The sequence below is a fragment of the Canis lupus genome, chromosome 1, assembly GCF_048164855.1.
Source record: "Canis lupus baileyi chromosome 1, mCanLup2.hap1, whole genome shotgun sequence".
NCBI lineage: Eukaryota > Metazoa > Chordata > Mammalia > Carnivora > Canidae > Canis > Canis lupus.
In genome coordinates, this window is record NC_132838.1 from 59,644,290 (window position 1) to 59,664,990 (window position 20,701).

Genomic DNA, 20,701 nt, shown 5'->3' on the forward strand with positions numbered 1-20,701 from the left:
TGGAACATCCACTAAAGGAGCTACCAGCACACACATCCCCAGAATTCACCAAACTCCTCAGCTCTGGGGGTGTCTTGGGGAATGGAGACTCGAAAACAAAAGTATATTTACAAATCAGCTCTCGCCACCAGTTGCATTGCTACTGTATTTTCCCAGCAGATTTTTTTATTTGTTGCTGCCTTCAGAATAATTCCAAGGTAAACACACTCAACAGTTAACTGTTAAACTATCAGCAGAGTTGAGTTGGCGAAATTATGCAGCTAAGCCACTTGGAGAGACAGAAATGCCAAAAGACCAGTATACTACAGAAAGACCACTCTACCACAATTCTTGTAAGAGGAATAAGGGAGAGGCTTCCAACCAGTGTAGAATGGGAAATATTGGTACATGGTACTTACAGGATTGATCCACATCTCGGAGGCTGTTCGAGAAGAACCAGTCAAGGGCAAGGAATTTAAAAAGCTTTCTTCTCCCTGCTTGGATGTTTCTTCTCACTTGACTATTTCCATTCTGTTCAGGCCATGAAGCACAGCCTCTTGAACAGTGTGGGAGTGCCCTAGAGAGAAGGTGAGGCCAAAAAGAGGGGAGGCCTGGCCAGAGAGACTGCACCCAAAGCAGGTGCCTAACAGGAAAGAAGAGAAAATCAGAGATTTTCAGAAAGAAGGAGTGCAGGTTTGATTTTGAATACAAGTTTAAAACAGGCTCTGGCCACTTCTACATATAGTCAAAGCAGCTCCAGTTTGCATCCCTGTTGGCCCGGCCAGCTGCTGGCAGATTCTGGGGTGGATGTGAGACATTATCACAGCGAATCTCATTCTGGCTGGCTTTGCAGAGCCACCCTATGGTTTGATCAGTAGAACAGGAGAGTCTCTCATTATCCAAAAACATCAAGGATGTGTGTGTGTGCACGTGCGAGTGTGAGTGCACATAAACGTAGAAGAGAGGAATCCAGTCCATTCAGATTTGGCCTTCCATATTATTTTATTTTAGCTTGTGGAACAGGGTTAATTTCTCATTTATGTTTTTCATTTGTGTTTTCTGTTTTGGTTTTTGTGTGACAAATGTGACACAGCTTTTAAAGCAACAGCATGCTGAAGATGAGGTGTAGGATGTCACAGAAATTGGGGTATATGACCCCAGAATGACTCTGTGTCTTTCCTTCTCATATGTGTGTGTATCTGTGTTCACATATCTCTGGGCCTGCGCACATCTTCCTCTGCTTTTCTCTCTGTATTACTTCTCTTTTAAACCAGCTGTCTCTTTCTATTTCTCTCCTCTGGTTTTGCCACGTTTCCCCATTTTCCTCTCCTTTTCTTCCCATTCATTTATTTAAAGTTGGACTGAATGCCAGCTACTGGATATGGTCTCCAGAAATTATGAAACTCCTTCCCCCAACTCTGAATCTATTAGCTTTTTCCTGTAGGCACTTCACTTGATCTTATTATCAAAGTCAGTGACTTTTGAGGTGGAAAAAAATTGTTTTGACCATTTCCCTGACCTGTGATGGAGTTTTCTAGCGACATACGCCACATCAGCCCTGTGTTACTCTACACAGAATGTTGATGCACTTCAAGGCCAGTAAGAAATAAGTTGGTAAAAGGAGAACTAGAGCTTTCAGGCCTAGAGAGAAATGAGACAATAATTTCTGTAAAAATGGAACATTTAACTAAACTGTTTTTAAAATTTTAACAACCTTTTCCAAACATAAAACACATGGCTCTGTAAAGCATGGAGTGGGAACTGAAAATGTGACCAACTGGCCAAAGTTTGAATTTTTTCAAATCTACAAACAAGGCTTTGTGATCTTAAAGCAATTCAGATTTGTGTCTGAGATACTTGCTAATTTATTTCTCAGAAAAGAGGCATCCAGTGGCCTCAGCCCTGAGTATTTCCAGAATCCTACACACAGTGAAGCCTCCACAGCCACCTTGCAGGTAGTTGGCACTAAACAGATGTGGTTTCAAATTCATTAGAGAAAATCATAAATATGCTGGAAATTATTTTCCCCTGGAATACGACTCTACTGCACTTTCTAAGAATCACTCAATTGCCTGTAACTAGTGGAAGGCCTCATGTTTCACACCAATAATTCCAGTGAAGTGGGAAACTCAGAAGACATGAGGAAAGACGATATTCATTATTAATGAAAGGACTGTGCCCTCTAAGGAAACAGTGCACTTAATGTTCGGCTTACCTCATCTTTCCATCAATAAATCCATGCTTTCTAATTGTTTATGGCATCCCTTGGTAGGCTCACTGGAGAGGATGACAGCTAATTAACAAACAACTTTGGCCTTAATTAAGCTGCCCTTTCCTGTCTATGATACTACTTCTGTATAAATGAAGACCGTTCCTGCTTTATTTTACTCCCATTATAGAACTGAATCCCAGATTAATTTGCTTAAAACATGATCCAATTAGGCTTCACTTAACTAATGAAATGTACATATTTTGTATCTTAAATAAGGAAGGGAGTTCACTTAAAAGATTAATTTCTATTTTGCTTCCCCTGTCTCCTGCTCCTTCTTAACTGATGGTCAATGAGGGCATAGTTTGCTAGGGCTGCTGTAACAAAATACCACAGATTGCATGGCTGAAACAACAGAGAGGTGTTTTCTTAGAGTTTTGAAGACTAAGTTCAAGATCAAGGTGTTGGCAGGACTGGCTTCTTCTGAGGCCTCTCTCCTCAGCTTATAGACGGTCCTCTCCCGCTGTGTCTTCACACTCTCCTCCCTCTACACATGTCTGTGCTGAAATTTCCTCTTCTTAAAAGGCCCCTGGCCAGATTGGATTAGAGCCCACCCAAATGGACTCACTTTAGCATAATCACTCTTTTCAAGGCCCTTTCCAAATACAATCATATTCTAAGGTACGGACTTTATGAATTTTGAGAGAACACAGTTTAGCTCGTAACAGTGAAGAAGAGATGGTATTTCCAAGGAGAGGTAGTGGAGTGCGTGGTTAAGGGCGCCACTTCTGGAGCAGACCATCTGTGTTCAGATCTCGGCTTTCCCACCTGCTACCTATGTGACCTTGGGCAAGTCACTTAAGTTCTCTGCTTTCAGTTCTTAAAATGGGTTAATAATCATGTCTACTTCAGAGGGCTTTTTTTTTTTTTTAAAGATTTCATTTATTTATTCATGAGAGAGGCAGAGACATAGGCAGAGGGAGAGGTAGGCTCCCTGCGGGGAGCCCAATGAAGAACTCAATTCCAGGACCCCAGGATCACAACCCGAGCCAAAGGCAGACACTCAACTGTTGAGCCACCCAGGCATCCTCTTCAGATGGCTTTTATAAAAGTTAAATAAATACCTTATACATTTGAAAGCCCTCTGTAAATTGTTTGCACAATTATTTCAAGTTTTTTCCTTAAAATGTTCGAAAAGCACTTACACATTTTCCTCATAGGGGAAATGAATGCTGTGTCAATATACTATAAAAATGTGAAGAACATCTTGATCCTCTATGGTTAGTGAATTGAGATGATTATCTTTTTAATTTATTTTATAATCACAATTTTCTTCTATACTTAAAACATGATGACCCTTGCATTAGGGCATGAAATGGATTTGGGCCATATGTCACCGATTTCAGTCAAGACATATCCTGCCACCCTCCTTGCCCCTGTCCTATATCTCCTCCCTCATTGAACCACAGGAAGGTTGCAACTGCATGCCTACTTCACCTGAGCAAACCTGGTCCAAGATCAGGTGTTCCAAATTCAGATGTCTGAGTTTATTTTCAAAACAAAATTCTAATTCTGGACCAATATCCTTCCTTGTTGCTATACATTGGTACCTAAATATTTCTGGAGAAAATCTGATGGCTATGTGGCTGGTTCCACTAAAATATCATGGTACCAGTCTTTCCTGAGCCCTCTCCACCCCTGAATCTTTTTTCCTTATCCTTGGTCCACACTGTCCCTCATTCTCCTAGGCAGCTATTCCCCACTCTTACCTCACATTCAGTCCTGTACCCATGACAACTTTCTCATTCTTCACAGAGAGTACAATAGTTCTGGCAATACCAACTTGTGTAATTCCACACACCTGGGTTGAATCTCTCCCCTGAGCCTTTGCTCTTGCACAGGGAGTGCCTTCTATTCCTCTGAGCCTCCTCTGCATTGGTCTAATTTATGTTTACTCTTCCTTGAAGACTTGGCTCAAACACGGCATCCTCTTCTCCAAAGACTTCTTCAGTCAGCATCCCCACCTGCCTTCAGCTGGGGTGTGTCCCTCCTTGGCGCTTCCACCACACCCTGCTCATGTCTCTAGCTTTGTCTTTATGACATTGCTATGCCATTATCTGCTGATGAATTCATCTCTCCCAATAGACTGAATTCCTCGTGGTCAACAACCATTTGTGTTCATTACTGATTCTCATTGTTCATTATAGTAGATATCACCAACATGCCCTATCTTTCCTTCATTCCATGGACTATTGAAATCATTTGTATGTGGAGCTCCTAAGTGAAGAGGTCAGAATCTTACTCATTTTTCCTCCTGGGTCAATTGGGGTGTTAGCTGCATGGAACAAAATCTATCTGTGTTGATTTAAGCACACAAGGATTTTGCTAAAAGGAATTGGATAGCTCACTGAACCAGTAGGAAGATCAGAAAGTTAAGCTTGAAAATAGGTGTGAAGAAAGGAAATTAAAAGCAGCTATGGTCACATTCAAAGCCACACCACCAAAGAGACCACTTGACACCAAATTGCACTGCCTTCCCACTAGCATTGCCAACTGTTGCTAGAAACTAGAGGCTGTCACAGCATCTGCCATAGCCCTCACCCATGATGGATTATCCACCCTCCCTACTTCCTTCCTACTTCCTTCAAGCCCTCTCTGGCTCACAAATTACACTGGGGTACATGTATCTGACTGGCTGAGCCTCAAAGTACCAATACTCTGAATGTAGAAGAAACTGGGAAGGTGACTCGTTGATGTTTTTAGCCTGGTCAGAGAAGGTGGGGAAATTTCTCAAGTAAGGAAGGTGAATTAGATAATGGCGGTCATAAAAAAATGACAAATATCTACTATAGATCCCTCAAGATTAGCACTGCCTGGCAAATAGTAAGGGCTAAGTAAAGGCAGGCCCTTTAGTAAAGTTGAATGAATCTCCTCTGTGTTTCTAGAAACCCACATTACCAATGGGAATCTTGACCTGGCCTTATAGCCTATATTTTTGAAGAGGAAGAGACAAGGAGGAAAAGGATGGGAGAAAATGAGTACCATGTGTGAAGTGCTGTGATGTGCCAGGCGCTGTGCAGTCATGTTAGATAAGTCCCTCCTGGTGATATGATCCTCACTACAACATAATGTGCAAGAGGCAGGGACCAGCCATGGCTGTGTTATCATCTAGCACTTCCTCAGGGCCTAGCACAGTGCTGGCACACAGTAGGTCTTTGATAAATATTTGTTAGTGTTGAACAATCCTACAGAGGAGACAGTCATTTTGTTGGTGTTCAGATTATGTGCTCTGGCAGTCACAATGCCAGCCAGTAGCAGCTCATCCAGCCCCCAATCTCATGTTCTTTTCATTATCACACCCCAATGGATGCTAAAATATGGATCAGTCCAATGTAGGCTATTGGGAGGAGTGACATCAGCAACATGGCAGCCTAAGATGTCCCTCATTTTGTCCCCTTTAACATCTTAAATTTGGCAACCATCTACAAACAGAAGGGCTTCTTTGAGAGTTGTGGGACCCACCACCATACACCAAGGGACCTGGGAGAGTCTCACCCACCTGTGCATTGGGCAATCGGCAGACAGACCCAGTATGGGCTGTGGAACTGCCAGCAGCCTGTAAACTAGTTCCAACTCCTTTCAGCTGGCTGTAGACTGGGAGCAAATGGAAAATGCTGACTTGGGCAGATATGCACAGACAAGGGAGGCTATGTAGAAGTCCAAGTGTCCAGGGAAAAAATTCCAGCACACTGTTGGAACAAAACCAACCAAACAACAACAAAAAAGAGTTTGGATGCATTTGAGTGGGTAAGAGGAATTTGGCCCACATTACCCTTTCTCTCCTCCCCCAAGACAGCACAGTTTAGAGAAAGAGGAGGCCAAGGATCCTTCCCTGGGAGACAGGGAGAGCAGTATGTACCTGGGATGGGTTGGGGCAGTGGGCACAATAAGTGAAAGGGATTAAGAGGTATAAACTTCCAGTTATAAAATGAATAAGTCATGAAGATGTAAGGTATAGCATAGGTAATATAGTCAATAATATTGTAATAACTTTATCTGGTGACAGATGGTAATTAGACTTATTGTGGGGATCATTTTATAAAGAAAAAAAAAAAGAAAAACCACAATCTGATTAAAAATTGGGCAGAGGAATAGAATAGATATTTTTCCAAAGAAAACACACAAATGGCCAACAAGTACATGAGAAAGTGCTCAACATCACTAATCATCAAATGCAAATCAAAACCATAATGAGATATCATTTCACACCTGTTAGAATGGCTGTTCTCAAAAAGATAAGAAATAAATCTTGGTGAAGATGTGGAAAAACAGGAACATTTGTGCACTATTGGCAGGAATGCAAATTGGTGCAGCCAGTAGAGAAAACAGTACGGAGGCTCCTCAAAAATTAAAAGATCAATAATCTCTATGTTAGAGCAATTCCACTTGGATATATACCAGAGCAAATGAGAGCAGAATCTTGGAGAGATACCTGCATTCTTCATTGCAGAATTATTCACAATAGCCAAGATATGGAAACAACACAAGTATCTATCAACAGATGAATGGTTAAAGGTTAAAGATGTGAGACTTTATACACACACACACACACACACATATAAAACTTCAATGTAAGTTATATAATGATGTAAGATGTTTATATATATAATGGAATGTTATTTGGCCATGGGAAAGGACATCCCGCTGTTTGTGACAACATGGATGGATCTTTGAGGGTGTTTCAACTAAGATAAACCAGACAGAGAAAGACAAATATTGTAATGAAATTACTTATGTGTAGGATCTAAAATATCTGGACTCATAGAAATAGGGAGTTGAATGGTGGTAAAACAGGGGCTGGGGGGCTGACTGAATCGGAGAGATGTTGGTCAAAAGGTACAAACTTGTAGCTAGAAGATGAATAAATTCTGGAGATCGAATGCACAGCATGGTGATTATAGTTAATAACACTGTATTATATCTTGAAAGTTGCTAAGAGACTAGATCCTAATTGCTCTCGTAAAAAATAAATGGTAATTATATGACATGATGGGGGTGTTAACTAGAGTTAGGGTGGTAATCTTATTGCAATATATAAATTATCCAACCAGCATGCTACACATTTTAAACTTATACAACATTATATGTCAATTATATCTCAATAAAATGTATGCAGGCTATTTCTTGTGTGAAATTCTGGGAATTTTTTAAAGCTTCTGATTAGTGAAATCTTTCTGAGGATCGTGTAGAATTGGAATCTGACTGCTTGCCCCCCACCTCCCAAAGAAATGACATTATTAAATGCATATTCTTTCAGATTATAGGCTTTTATGAAATGGACTCTGATGTCATGGCTCACAGGGTTTCAAAGCTCAGTTACATCCTGCTCTTTCGGCATTTTCAGAGCCTTCAGAAGAGGGAGCAGGTTTTCTGTAATGACCAAATGGCATGCCCCTTGTGGCACCCTCACCATTCTCCAGGCCCACTCCTCGGTTGGCCTGTGTGTCTGCTGGAGGTGCCCAAACGAGACTGGTTTTGGAAGAAATGTTTTCATCATGACAGTTGAATGCAGCAAGCCTCCAGCTTTTGCTGGACAATTTACGCGTTCCAGCCTTTTCAGTTCTTCTATCAGAGAAGCTTCATGCCCCCTAGTGGTGTGAGCCGCAGAAAGAACAAGCTGACCTAGATTCCCTTCCATCCGGGCCATGGGCTCGTTAGAGCAATTGTCCGTCAGTCCAAAGCAAGCAAGTGCAGGAAACCAACAAGCAACCCCCTCCTCCAGGATGGTCGTCCAGGGCCCAGCAATTGAAAACTTTTTTTAATGGGGAGAATTTCTCCATGGACAAAAAAGTATTTGTGCACATTTGATGAAAATAAAAAGGCAACTTTGGCAGGGCCACGCCTTGCTGTCCATAGGTGGACGATGCCCGCAGTCCAATACGCTGTGAATGGCCTCGCTGGGAGTGGCACTGGGCGGCCACCTTGCAGCATTGCTGCAACTCTCGATGAGCTGAGCCAAGGCCAAGCCATTGGGGGTTCGCAATGTGGGCCCGGGGAGAAAAGGAGACCTGCCATCAGCCTGGCACTATTGTCACAGGTTAGGGACCATAAGGAAAGGGCTTTTCTTTCTGGAAGCACACAACGACTCAATGGGAGATGACTTTGGCCTGGCCCTGATACAGTCACATCTCTTGTGGGAGCTGTCCTGGTATAGCTGACAGTGCACTGGCTTTGAAATCAAATAGTTCCTCCCCAACCAGACACCACCAGTTGGTTGTAGGCTCATGAAAAATTAGCTTAGTCCCTCTGATCATGTTTCCACCTGTAAACAGGGTTAATGATACTTTTCTCACAGAGTTCCTGTGAGAACTAAATAAATTATCTATCTATCTATCTAATCTCATAGAGACACACGCATTCACAATTGTGTATGTTCTCAAGTCTCTCTGCGCTAGAGAAGACAGCAGTCCATACACATCATTGGGTGGGACCCATCGACATTCCTGCAGTGCACATATATGGCTCTTGCTCCAGAGAGAGACAAGAAAACCAGACTCAGTTCACCTGCTTATGAAATTTCTCAGGTCTAATTAAAAAAAAATATATCCAATATAGTTAACCTGCAGTGTTAGAGTACAGTATACAGTATAGTGATTTAACAATTCTATATACTACTCAGTATTCATCGTAAGTGTACTCTTAATCCCCTTTATCAGGTCTAAATCTGTATTTGGCTGGCTTGTTTTTGTTTTGGTTTGTTTTGAAATGACAATGGAGACCTGAGTCTTGGGATTTCTTCTGTAATCTAGCCTGGGTAGGACACCAATATCTTTGGGGTGAATATGAGTTGCCTTTAATGCACAGAGATTCTTATCTGACCCAAAGACTCCCAAGTTCCTCCTACTGGCAAAGGAAGTTAGAATTGGTTGGGGGTGCGAAACACGTAGGGTGTGGTGACACCAGGCCTTGCAGTGAGGAGGGGACCTAGTAGTCAGGACCTGGCAGCTCTGGCCACATGGTCTTCCAGCATCCCGTACAAAAATGCCAGCAAGCCCATACCCAGAAGGGGTCTCTCCATGAACTAACACCAACCTTAGGATCTTAAGAGCTCTCACGGGGACAGAACACGGGGGAGGTGGGCAGCCTGCTGCCCATTATGCTTCCACCTCCACATATGTTTTTCTGTTCAGCTTTTGGTCCTGGAATCCTAAGTCAATGTGCATTTGAGAGGCAGGGCAATTTTCTAGGATCAACAGAGTATTTTCTGAAAACTGTTTCTCATAATTATGCAAGCTGACTACTAAGTGTGGTTAGTGCAGTGACATGTACTACATATGTCCCTTAGATGTGATAATGAGATCAGTTAAGAAAATGTTTTTAAACACCTCAAAATTGACCTTTGTAATAAAATACATTCTATTTTTGTCAGGTGCTTTCCCTAAGTCGTGCCTAACTACCTCCAGGTCTCCCGGCTCTAAGGTGAAGGCAGCTTCTCATGTACAGTCAACACTAGTGAACAAACATTGGGGAGGGAAAAAAAGAGAGGCAGGAACGTGGAAATGTAGGTTAGATGGTCATTCTTCTCTCAAATGTCTTAAATGTCTCATTCAGTATGTATTCAACATCCACTATGTGCCCGGCACTCTGCTAAAATACTGGGGACACAGCAGTGGGTTAAAGGTGATGAAAATGCTATGGAAAATTGGGAAACGGGGGAGGAATGTTTTGCAATTTGAATAGGTTATAGTAGGCTTCACTGAAGTGACGTCGAACAAAATCTTGAAGAAGGTGAGTGTGACCACCTTCAGGGGATGAGCAAAGCATAGATAGAACAGTAAGGGAAAAGGCCTGGAGGCTGGTTCATGTCTGGAGAACTACAGTAACAGCAAGGCTGGTGGTAGCAGGTGGTAGCATGTGGCCAAATGTGTAGGGCTTTAGAGGTCTTTATTATAAGGACTTTGGCTTTTACCTGGAATGGGTGGGGAGCCCTCCAGGGGGCGTCTAGCGTAAAAGTTATCATGACCTGACTTTATTAACAGCATCACTTTGATTATTGTGCTGAGAACAGCCTGTAGGGAGTCAAGGAGGGTGGTAAGGTTAAGAAAGAGTGGTGGTTTGAATTGGGGGGGATAGCAAATTTGGTGAGAAGTGTCTAGATTCTGGATATATTTTTAATAGCCCTTTGGATTTGCTGAGAGATGGGGTGTGAGATACAGGAGAAAGTAAATTGTGAAGGACAATTCAAATGGTTGACCCAAACATTGGAAGGATAGAATATCCGTTTAATTTACCAAGATGGACAATCTGGGAAAGGAACAAATCTGGGGGGGAGGGGGACAAGATCAGGAGTGTAATTTGGAATACGTTGAGGTCCAGATGTCCTTTAGATAACCAAGCAGATATATTGGATAGGAGTTTGCTACTGGTATCTGGAGCCCAGGAAAGGGCATCATCAGCCAAGAGGTAGGCTCTGAGAGCCCCAAGATTCCATGAAAATAACGGGGATAGAAAAGAGCCCTGGGCCACTCAAACATTAAAGGTCTGTGGGAAGAGGAGAAACTAGAGAAGTTGCATAAAGACTGAGGAGGCCGGAAGAGGTAAGAAAACCACAGGCATGTGCTGTCCTGGAGGACGAGTGATGAAAGATTTCAGGGAGGGGAGAGTCATCAGCTCCATCAAATCAAGTTGAGATCAGGCCAGAGAATGAGCACTGAAGGTCACCTTGATAAGGCTGCTTGGACGCAGTGGTGAGGCCAAAAATGCCATGGGGTGGGCTCTGCAGTGGGGATAACAACTGGAGACAGGGCACAGACAACTCTGAGGGAAACACAGACACAGTGAGGGAAATAGAGTCAAGCGAGGTGTTCTTGTTTTGTTTTTTTGAACCAATGGGGAAATGATACAGGAAGGCAGGGGCCTGGGGAGGGTGCTGGGCCGTGTCCAGAAGGGGCAAAGCGAGGACTTTCTTCTGGGTGATACTTTCCTCTCTCACTGTAGGAATTAACATCACTTACTATGGTGGGAGGACTTCAGTCTAAAGCAGAAAGGAGGATATAAAATGGAGAATCTCATTCAAGTGCCTCTGAAGAACGGAACTTAAGAACAGAGGGCCTAATTTCCTGGAAATGCAAGACACAGCTTTACCTTCTGACCAGGGAACATCTGCCAGGAGTCTCTCCTCATCCTCAAGCCAATGACCTTACTTTTTGAACCCTGGCTGGATGACCCCATCTTTGGACTCCTTGCCCATACATACAGGTCATCCCAAGCCCTCATCAGATTCCCCGGGACTTGCAATAGCATGTGTTTTCCAAATTGCAATTTCTCTGCTATTCCCAAGTAAACTAGGTTTCTGGTAATTCAAGCTTGCCTCAGTTTACCTTTTTATTTAGACTGACACTAATAATGTAACTTTGGTCAGGTTATTTAGTATCTCTAGGCTACAGTTACCTAATTTATAAAATGAGAATAACAATACTACCAATGTTAGAGATTGCTGGGAGGATTAAATGAGTTAATACTACTATCATCTAAATATTGAGAAGTGCTTCAGGAATAATTAGCAAATAGTAAGCAATCTAAATAGATAACTTTTACCCTTTATCAGTAGATATTTTTAATGGAGCAATAAAAAGTGAAGGGAGTTGAGAAGTATGTTCCAGAACCTGATTTTTCAAATAGTGTATGTTAAAGACATTCTTTAAAAAAAAAAAATTTACTTAGAGGCACCTGGCTGGCTCAGTTGAGAGCATGTGACTGTTGATCTCGGAGTTGTGAGTTCAAGCCCCATGTTGGGTGTACAGATTACCGAAATAAATAGACTTAAAAAGAACACTCTAAAAAAAAGAAACACACATCTCTTCTTTAAAAGAAACTACTTAAATGTCTGAGCTTTTCTCCTATTTGTGGAGAATCACAGTGGATGTCACCTGAATTATGAATAGTATGGATGTGAAAATCAAGTGTCATGTATTAAATATGTTTTGAAAAGTAAGTACTAATATTGATTGATCCTGCTGTGCTGTGATTAAAATTTCATCAGGGTAAACAAGTGCTTAAAACCAATTCAGGAAAATTTCAACTGCTATGAATTTAATTCGTGGTCAAAGTTTCTTTGAAATTTAGTTTATTGTAGCATTTTGGAGAAAACTATTGTAACATCCATATGTTAAATTGAAATTAAAAATTCATGGCTCCTATAACTTTAATGAACACATAATGATGTTGGGAAGAAAAATGACTGGACAGTGTTTGGCAGGTGACTTCCCATTCAAGGATGGGTTGTTACACAGATAACATTATTTTTCCATCTTTACTAGTTCTTAGGAGCAAAGTCTGTAAATTAAGGAGTCTCTCCAGGAGTTTCCTGTGCTCCAGGGAACAGTGTCATCCCCCTTCCCAGAGTCGTCTCGAAGGCAGCAAATCAAAGGTCTCTGATGTGCCAGGGCCCTCAAGGCAGCCTGGGGTTTCCCTTCTTACAAAGCAGTTTAATTTCCCAACAATGATAAAACAAGATTGTTAACAATCAATGTTATGTGAATCCTCGATTTAAAGTTATCCTGGACTAAGGGTTACAATAGGCCTATAACACGCATCTTCCTCCCATCACAGTGGATCTAGTCCCTGCTTTGTTGGCAAAATCATGAAGTCGAAAATTTGGAAAATGTTAAAAATCTATCTTAACTGCAGAGATTATTCCTAAAGCAGAGTTTCCGGGTAATATCCTTTACATACTCCCATCTATTTTGATTTTCGTCCAAGTATTTCTAAAACCTATAGTAATTATGATGATAAATTTATGCAGGAAAATGGAAGCCTGGTAACGAGTGACACGGCGAACAGCTCCCCCCGTGGCCGCAAGCCTGAACTGCACTTCCAACAAGCCCAGAGCGGTTTGCAATCCTTGGAAAACACCTGGTGGCTGTCAGGTCAGGTCAGGCCAGAATTTACATGGCTCCCTCAGGAAAGATGATCCAAGTACGCTTAGAGACAAGCTCTCTCAACCAGTAAATAATAAAGGTTATAGAATTACAGAACCTAAAACACAGAAGTGTGACAGACTGGCCAGGGCAGGCCTCCCACCCCATTGTGGAGACTGACTCTGACTCTGCCCATAGCTCTGGGTGCTACTGGCACCAGGTGGCTGTTCACTCCCACAACCCTCCACATCCTCTTGAAGCAAGTGAACACTGACCCTGAATCTGTAAGATGAAGATGGGTGAATTCTCTGGAAAGATGAGAAAAAGGGCACAGCTGGGAGCCAGGCCCCAAGGTAGATTAAAATCTACAAGGAACCCAGGGCAGAGAAACCCTGAGTTAGCACACAAAGCAAGTCAGCAGAGAGTAAATGGTAGCACTCTCACCAAAAGCAGCACGACAAGGGACCTTGAGAACCCCAGAGAAGCCAAGAGAACTTTCTAGTTCTAGGATTGTGTAGCCTGGTCAGACTTTGTTTCCTGCCCTTAATGAGATTCCCTTATAGGGAATTTTTTTTCTTTTTTTGTAAGATTATTTGAGAAAGAGAGGGTGGGAGCAGAGGGGCAGGGAGGGAGGAAGAATCTCAAGCAGACTCCACACAGAGCACGAGCCCAACTCGGGGCTCAATGCCAGGACTGGGAAATCATGACCTGAATGGAGACCAAGAGTTGGGCACTTGACTGTGCCACTCAGGCGCCCTTACAGAGAACCGTTTATTCCAGCCAGCTTCTGAGTTTTCCCTTTTTGTAACTTGGTAATACCTGAATCGGAAATGTCTAATCCTCTGCTTCTCTGGAAAGATCCTTGAAGACAGCAAGGTCACACGGCTGGCTAGTGATCGTTCTAGAACCAGATTTGCCCGATTCTCAATTTGCTAGGCTACCTGGTCTCCTTTAGGTATCAGCAGGCTGAGAAAGTTAGATCTGAAGTATTAAGCAGTATTTCAATACAGGCTGGCTTTATTATGAAAGTCCTAAATTAAACCATGCTTATTTGCACATAAAAATGCACCTGCTACGAATGTTGCTTTCTGGTGGTTCAACTTGGCCAAGGCTTAATTAAAGTTCTAACCAAATACAGAGAAGAGTAGCCTAAAAACTGCTGGTGTTCACAAGATGAATAACATACCCTAATTCTTGTATATCTTATTTGCCTTCTGGGACCTATCTTGAATTGGCATATTTACATGGACACATCAACAATTTAGGTAAGCCTAATTTAACATTTGTCAAGTTCACTTTAAAATATTAAATAATATTAATACACGGTTAACATTTAATACAAATGTTAAATTTAGACTATTTTTAAGCCTTTAAGAGGACAGATAGTATAGAACCAGAGAAAAGTGAATCATAGGGAGAAATTACCACCGCTTCCTATGTAGGTCTTCTGAGAAACAGTGAAGGGGATGTGTGGTAATGGCTCCCCATATACCGGGCGGAGGGAGGGTATGGCATTTACACACGGGACATGGACTCCTATTGCAGTGAGTATTTACGTGAGCCAGGAGCCTTCTTTTACCCTTCTTGAGCGTTAACAATATGGAAAGCAGACAAGGAAGGTGTTGTTCTGAACACTGAGGAATATGCAGTGGCCTAGCCTGCCACACTGTTCCATTTGGAACTAGGCTGTCACAGGGAGTCCCCGGTGCCCTAGGCTTTCGGTGTAGGCTGGTTCTGAATTCCCAAATGTTGTGATTGGCTAAAAGTGAGCTCTAGGTATCCTCCCTGTGGTTGACCTAGAATTGGTCTTCCAGTCATTCTACCAGCTGGGTGGGTTTAGCGCTTGAGGAAGGAATGGAAGTATAGTGTGTGTTACAATTAAAACTTGTCAACCAAGAGTAGATATCTATTATTAAAGTTTTGGTATATCTTCAGGAAAAGCTTAAGTTTAAATTAAGCCAAATAGTTAAAGATATCAGAATAATAAGTTTATTCTGTCTGTATTTCTAAGAAACACTAACAATTACAATCATAAAATCCCTATTCTAGACTATCACATATTCACTGAAGACACTATCTTTTACAGTGTCAGAAAACTCATTTCTTTTACATAGTTATGATAGAATTAAAATTCTGGTTTGGTCTTCTCACAAAGAAAATTGGGTATAATTTTTTTGTGCTTAAATAATTTACATTATTAGGGCACCTGGATGGCTCAGTTGGTTAAGTGTCTGACTCTTGACTTCAGATTAGGTCATGATCTCAGAATCGTGGGATCGAGCCCTACATTGGGCTCTGTGCTCAGCGGAGAGTCTGCTGGAGATCCTCTCTCCCTCTCTCTCTGCCCCTACCTCCCACCATTCTCTTTCTCTCTCTCAAATAAATAAAACTTTAAAAAATAATTTTACATTAAAATGTTTTCAAGGACTTCACTGGCCTAAAATAAAAATGTTCTGACATTTGATTTAGAACTAGTTATTTTTATACTTTCCTTCTCTGACCAGAAATATGATTTGAGACTGTACCTATTTCCCCCAAGATGCCTATGTGCTTCTTTGGTACACACTAAATACCATGTAAGAGAAAGTCTTGTAAAATCACATAGTGTAAAAAAAATAGGACACAGCAGGATTAAATGTGACCTCAGGACATTAGACATTTTCAGCTCTGAAACTACTACAGGGAGCCAACAACAGTGGTTCCTTTTGCCCACTGCTGACTCCTCTGTGCACCCTCGAGACCAGGAGTTGGCCTGTAATACCACAGGCCCATAAACAGAATAGACTGCCTTAGGGGGTAACTGATTCTAAGACTTGAGGCAGGAAAAAAAATCAAAACGTGTCTGGAGCATACTGTTGTCTTCAGATACTATGGATACTTTTAGAAATGTCAGAGTCCTCAAAGGACATTGGCATCAACATAATGGGGCTTCCTATTGACCAACTGTGAGACTTTAGGCATCAAATTCAAGCACAGCAAGTTAATTGTAATACAAGAGTAGGCTGTGATACAAGTTTAATTTTTTGGTAAGTAGGGGAGTGTTCATATTGGGTATTTTTTTTAAGATTTTATTTACTTATTTGAGAGAGAGAGAGAAAGCACAAACAAGGCAAGGGCAGAGGGAGAGGGAGAAGCAGACTCCCTGATGAGCAGGGAGCCTGACATGGAACTCCATCCCAGGACTCTGGGATCATGAGCTGGGCTGAAGGCAGATGCTTAACTGAGTCACACAGACACCCCCATAGTGAGTATTTTATTCCTTCTAATAATTTTGTCTGTTTACAATATTTACATATATAGTTATTTCTAACTGGGTAAGCATCAAAGAAAAAATACATGGAACTTGGAACTTGGCCAAGCGATCCTGGCAGAAGGTACTAAAATAATAAATAGAGTGGATTTATTAGCCTAAGTAATAGGATGTATGGTGAGCACAAATCATAACCAGGTAGCAGATGGCCTAGGTGGTCATATACAATAATAAAGGAAGAGAGACAATTCAACACTGTATTTTAAAACATGAATTATTCAATGTTCTGAAGAGAGAAGTTAACTACATAACCTAAATCCCTCACTCCAAGAAATGAAAGCCCTAGAATCAAGATTCCCAATAAGGAATACAGCCATTTTAAATAATAAAAACAGAATAAATCAAAATGCCCAAGTGACAAGCCAAAAGATTAGACTGGTCAGCCATGCATAGCTTAATACACCATAACTGCAAGATACCAAGTGTCAAACAGTTATAAGAAGAGGAATTAAAAGTTTACCACACACACACAAAACAAACAAAAAAACCAAGCTCGGCATGGTGAGTCAGGTTTGAATTACCCCAATCTACTACACAATCAGACCAGATCGTGTCTAGACCAACACTCAACTGGTCATCTGCTCAATAACCCAGATCCTCTCTTTTTCCCTCATTTCTGGTCAGACTACTGAAACTCAGGAAAGTACTAATACTGAGACATTCAGAACAGATCACATTAAGAATCATATCACACTAGGAAGTTATTAAGTATGGAAATAACAAGACATTACCTAAACCATGGTCTTCATGTCTTAGAATAGGTTGAAATGAATGCACATTAATACATTTTATAATCACTGCTTACATATGTCTTTCACCAGCTGTTTAAAGTGTTATTTCAAAAGACTCATCCATACTGGATTTGAACTCACAGTTTAAAATTTTTCAGAAAATTGAATTAATTTTGGAATTAACATTTATTTATTTAGTTTTTTGTTTTTTTGGAATTAACATTTAAATGCTCAGGAAAATTTGGGGTTCCTTGATTTTTTCTGGTATGAATTTAATGAAGCAACTCTCTTTTTTTAAAAAAAGATTTATTTATTTATTCATGAGAGACACAGAGAGAGAGAGGCAGAGACATAGGCAAAGGGAGAAGCAGGCTCCATGCAGGGAGCCTGACGTGGTACTCAAACCCAGGTCTCCAGAATCACGCCCTTGGCTGAATGCAGCACTAAATTGCTGAGCCACCGGGGCTGCCCTAATGAAGCAACTCTTAAATGAAGTACATATAGTTTTGGGTATTCTTCACATTTAAAAGCGCCTCAGACAATGAAAGATTCTTTATTATTTTAAAAATTCATAATTCAGAAGAGAAAGTCTGTAATTATAGAATCCTAACAGCCCCTGCTAGAATCCAAAAGAAGTGATTTTAAAAGAACTTAAGACAAAGCTTGAGTTGTCTATTTCTACCAAACAGTCATCATTTGCTTCGCTTTAAAGACAAATGAATCATAATTTAGTAGGAATTACATTTCCATATTAACCACTTGGGTAGATGCCATGATATATTATTGAGATTACTGTACATTCTCCTAGCCACACACAGGATTTAAGTTGTGTTGAAGGTACATCTCCTAATGATACAAAGAATCTGAAGGACAAAATGTTTGCTCAAGAAAACAGGGAAAACTCAAAAGGTCAATACTTCTGAAAGCTACAGTTTAACCTTCAGAAAGTTGCCAGATTTTTTAGGAATACCATGGAATTGTAAGGATACCTCTCAAAGGAGGAAAAGCATTAGTCACATCTAATCTGACACATGAGAATAAACAAAAATATTAGAAAAATCACATGATTTTGGCAAAGCATAATAAATATTCACTACACTTTGCACATCTTGGGTGAAGAAGGAAAAAAGAGTTCATTTAACTTGTTAGCTTTACGAAGGCTACTTTCTGGGCATTTGTTTCTGAGTGAATGGAGGAAGCATTCTCGGGAAGATCCAACCCCCAATTAAAAAAATAATAATAATAAATAAAGGAGAACAAAGCCAAACAAACAAACACCCCCCCCCCAAAAAAAACCTAGAAACATCTTTGGGAATACAAGTATTCCATATGCAGCAAAATTAAGCACAATGTCAATTCAGGTGCTGGTATCATGTTGCCTGACATTGATTACACAACTTTTCAAGTCACGAAGATAAACCTGAAATTATAAAACCTGTTGGGGAAGCTGATAATTCAAAATGGTACTCAATATGGCCAAGAGTTCTGCACATATATAAACACCATGTCGATATCCTGAAGGTGGTACGTGGAGTTGGTGTGGCTGAAATTTGATCAGTAAGCTTTTCATGATTAAGGTTTTTTTCTCATTTCTTCATCCCAATCAAAATCCAATGCTTCGTCATCTAGTTCTGATAAAGAAAAGAGAGATTTTTTGGAAAGAATCAATCTCTCAGTGGACCCTTCAAGCTGAAAAGTTTTCCTTTTCCTGCCAAGCACTGTAGCCACAGCCCCAGGGGGAGGGCTTGAGCCTCTCTCCCCTTGGTTCTTACTTTCAGGAGGAGGAGGGGATTCTGATTTGGATTCAGAGGGGGAAGTAAAGGAGAAGTTTGCCAATCTGGCTAATGTGCAAGCATGAACCTTGCTGCTTTTGTTATGGCATGAGACCTCTTCCTTTCTGTCTCTTTGACAAGCAAGATGAGAATGCCCAGTCTGGTTCCCAAGCTCGAATTCAGGCTGGGTCACTTTCCCTTCAGGGCCATGTTTGCCTTTCTCTTTTGATCTGTCTTCCTCTGGTGCCTGCTGGGACTTCTCCTTTGCCTTATCCTGTGGCTGATTTGAGCTTCTGCTTCCCAAGGTAGACACCAACTTCTGTGGACCCTTCCCAGGCAGAGCTGCTTCTCTTCTTGTTCTACGGGCAATTCTAGCACTCGGAACTGCTACTTTAGTTGCATGAATCACAGAACTGTGGTCTTCAGGGGAGTGGATCAGTTTTGACTTCTGTTTGAAAGTAAATTTTGCCAGTTTGGCCAATGGGGGACCTGGACCCTCAACACTTTCAAGTTTGGGCTCTTCCAGCTGAGCAAGGGATTTTTGTCTCTTTCGTTTAGGAGTCTCCAATGTTCCTTGTGGGCTACATACAGGACTGGACGGAGCATGAGAAGGGCTTGTGGGCTGTAAAGGCACCCTGGCGGGGTTTCTGCACAACTCCTGGGCCCTTGCCTTGCGCAGCTGGTGCAGTTTCCTGGAGACATGATGGGTTAGCACTGAGTCCGACTCACCTACAGGTATTGCTGCTTCAGAAACTACTGCTGCCTTTTTTGCCTCTTCACCTTCAACATGGTCTGGCCTCAATGGAGCTTCTGTCTCTCCTGGTGCTGAAAGCTGTCCAGTTTCCAATGCATTCCTTTGGCCTGGCTCACCCTTTTCTTTACCCTGAGATTTGTTCTTGAAGGTTTGCAAGGCCATTTTTCCTCCAATTGTTTTGGGAGATACAGGAAGAGTGTTTTTAGATTTAGGCTGATAAGTTGCTATGGAGTCAAACCAATCCATACCGTCATCTTTCCTATTTTTGCACTCAGCTGAATGTTTTCTATTTGTTGATCTACTAGGACCCTGATGGGATAAGGGATCGGGACATGGGCTTCCCTCAGGACTGCTTCCAGTAAAGGATGTCAGCATGCTACAGTTTACTTCCTGCTGTGCTGACCAGATTCTGAACTTTGACGCTTCTCCTGAATCACTTTTTGAGGATCCTGGGTTAGTCTCTACCTCCACTGCCTGTGGCTGGGATTGGTACACACTCTGATTCTGTAACCTGTAGCAGAGATAAATAAGGAAAACATGTATTGAAGATAATTTGCTTTAACCTTTCCATTTGCTTAGTCTCTGAGATGCCATCTAAAGGGCTTGAGTCCAACATAATTCCAAGTAAATACCAAATACAGTCTCTTTACAGCAGCAGGAGAAAATTATCCTTTTTCATCAGTATAGAATCTAAGTGCTCCAATAATCATTCTAAAACCTAGTGAAATAAAGGAAATGAAGTAACAGATTTGTCTACTTTTTTAGCTCTCACTGCAAGTCCATTTAAATCATTTAAGATTGTTTGAAGGTCAATGTAAAATGCTCATTCTTATCTCTCCTGTTAAACATTCTGCTACGAGACAGACTTGTAGCTATTTGCACACTGGCCAATCACTGATCAAGTCGTTTCATAACTGGTTTGCAGATCAGAAACAAAGTGGAAGAGCAGAAATTATGATCTCCTCACGTCTCTACCTGAGTACTGAATGTTAGTGCACCTAGAAGTCACCTTCCTTGGGAGTAGAGA

General features: G+C 41.4%; 1 protein-coding gene and 1 long non-coding RNA gene across 7 annotated transcripts in view; one reads left to right on the plus strand and one right to left on the minus strand.

Annotated features, from left to right (window-relative positions):
* MCM9 (minichromosome maintenance 9 homologous recombination repair factor) overlaps nucleotides 1-20,701 on the minus strand; it is a 123,976-nt gene that overhangs the window by 9,378 nt on the left and 93,897 nt on the right. For 3 of the 6 annotated variants that reach the window (XM_072831810.1, XM_072831791.1, XM_072831802.1), the window contains one exon: nucleotides 17,438-20,185. The exons of the other annotated variants lie outside the window; for them this stretch is intronic. In XM_072831810.1, the coding sequence (XP_072687911.1) occupies nucleotides 18,721-20,185 (1,465 nt within the window). In that variant the 3' untranslated portion in view covers nucleotides 17,438-18,720. Of the gene's footprint in view, nucleotides 1-17,437; nucleotides 20,186-20,701 lie in introns of those variants that run through there. 6 annotated transcript variants of the gene reach the window in all.
* LOC140636610 (uncharacterized) lies at nucleotides 10,849-17,661 on the plus strand. The gene is made up of 2 exons (XR_012033833.1): nucleotides 10,849-10,935; nucleotides 11,186-17,661. It is a non-coding gene; the product is annotated as an uncharacterized lncRNA (long non-coding RNA).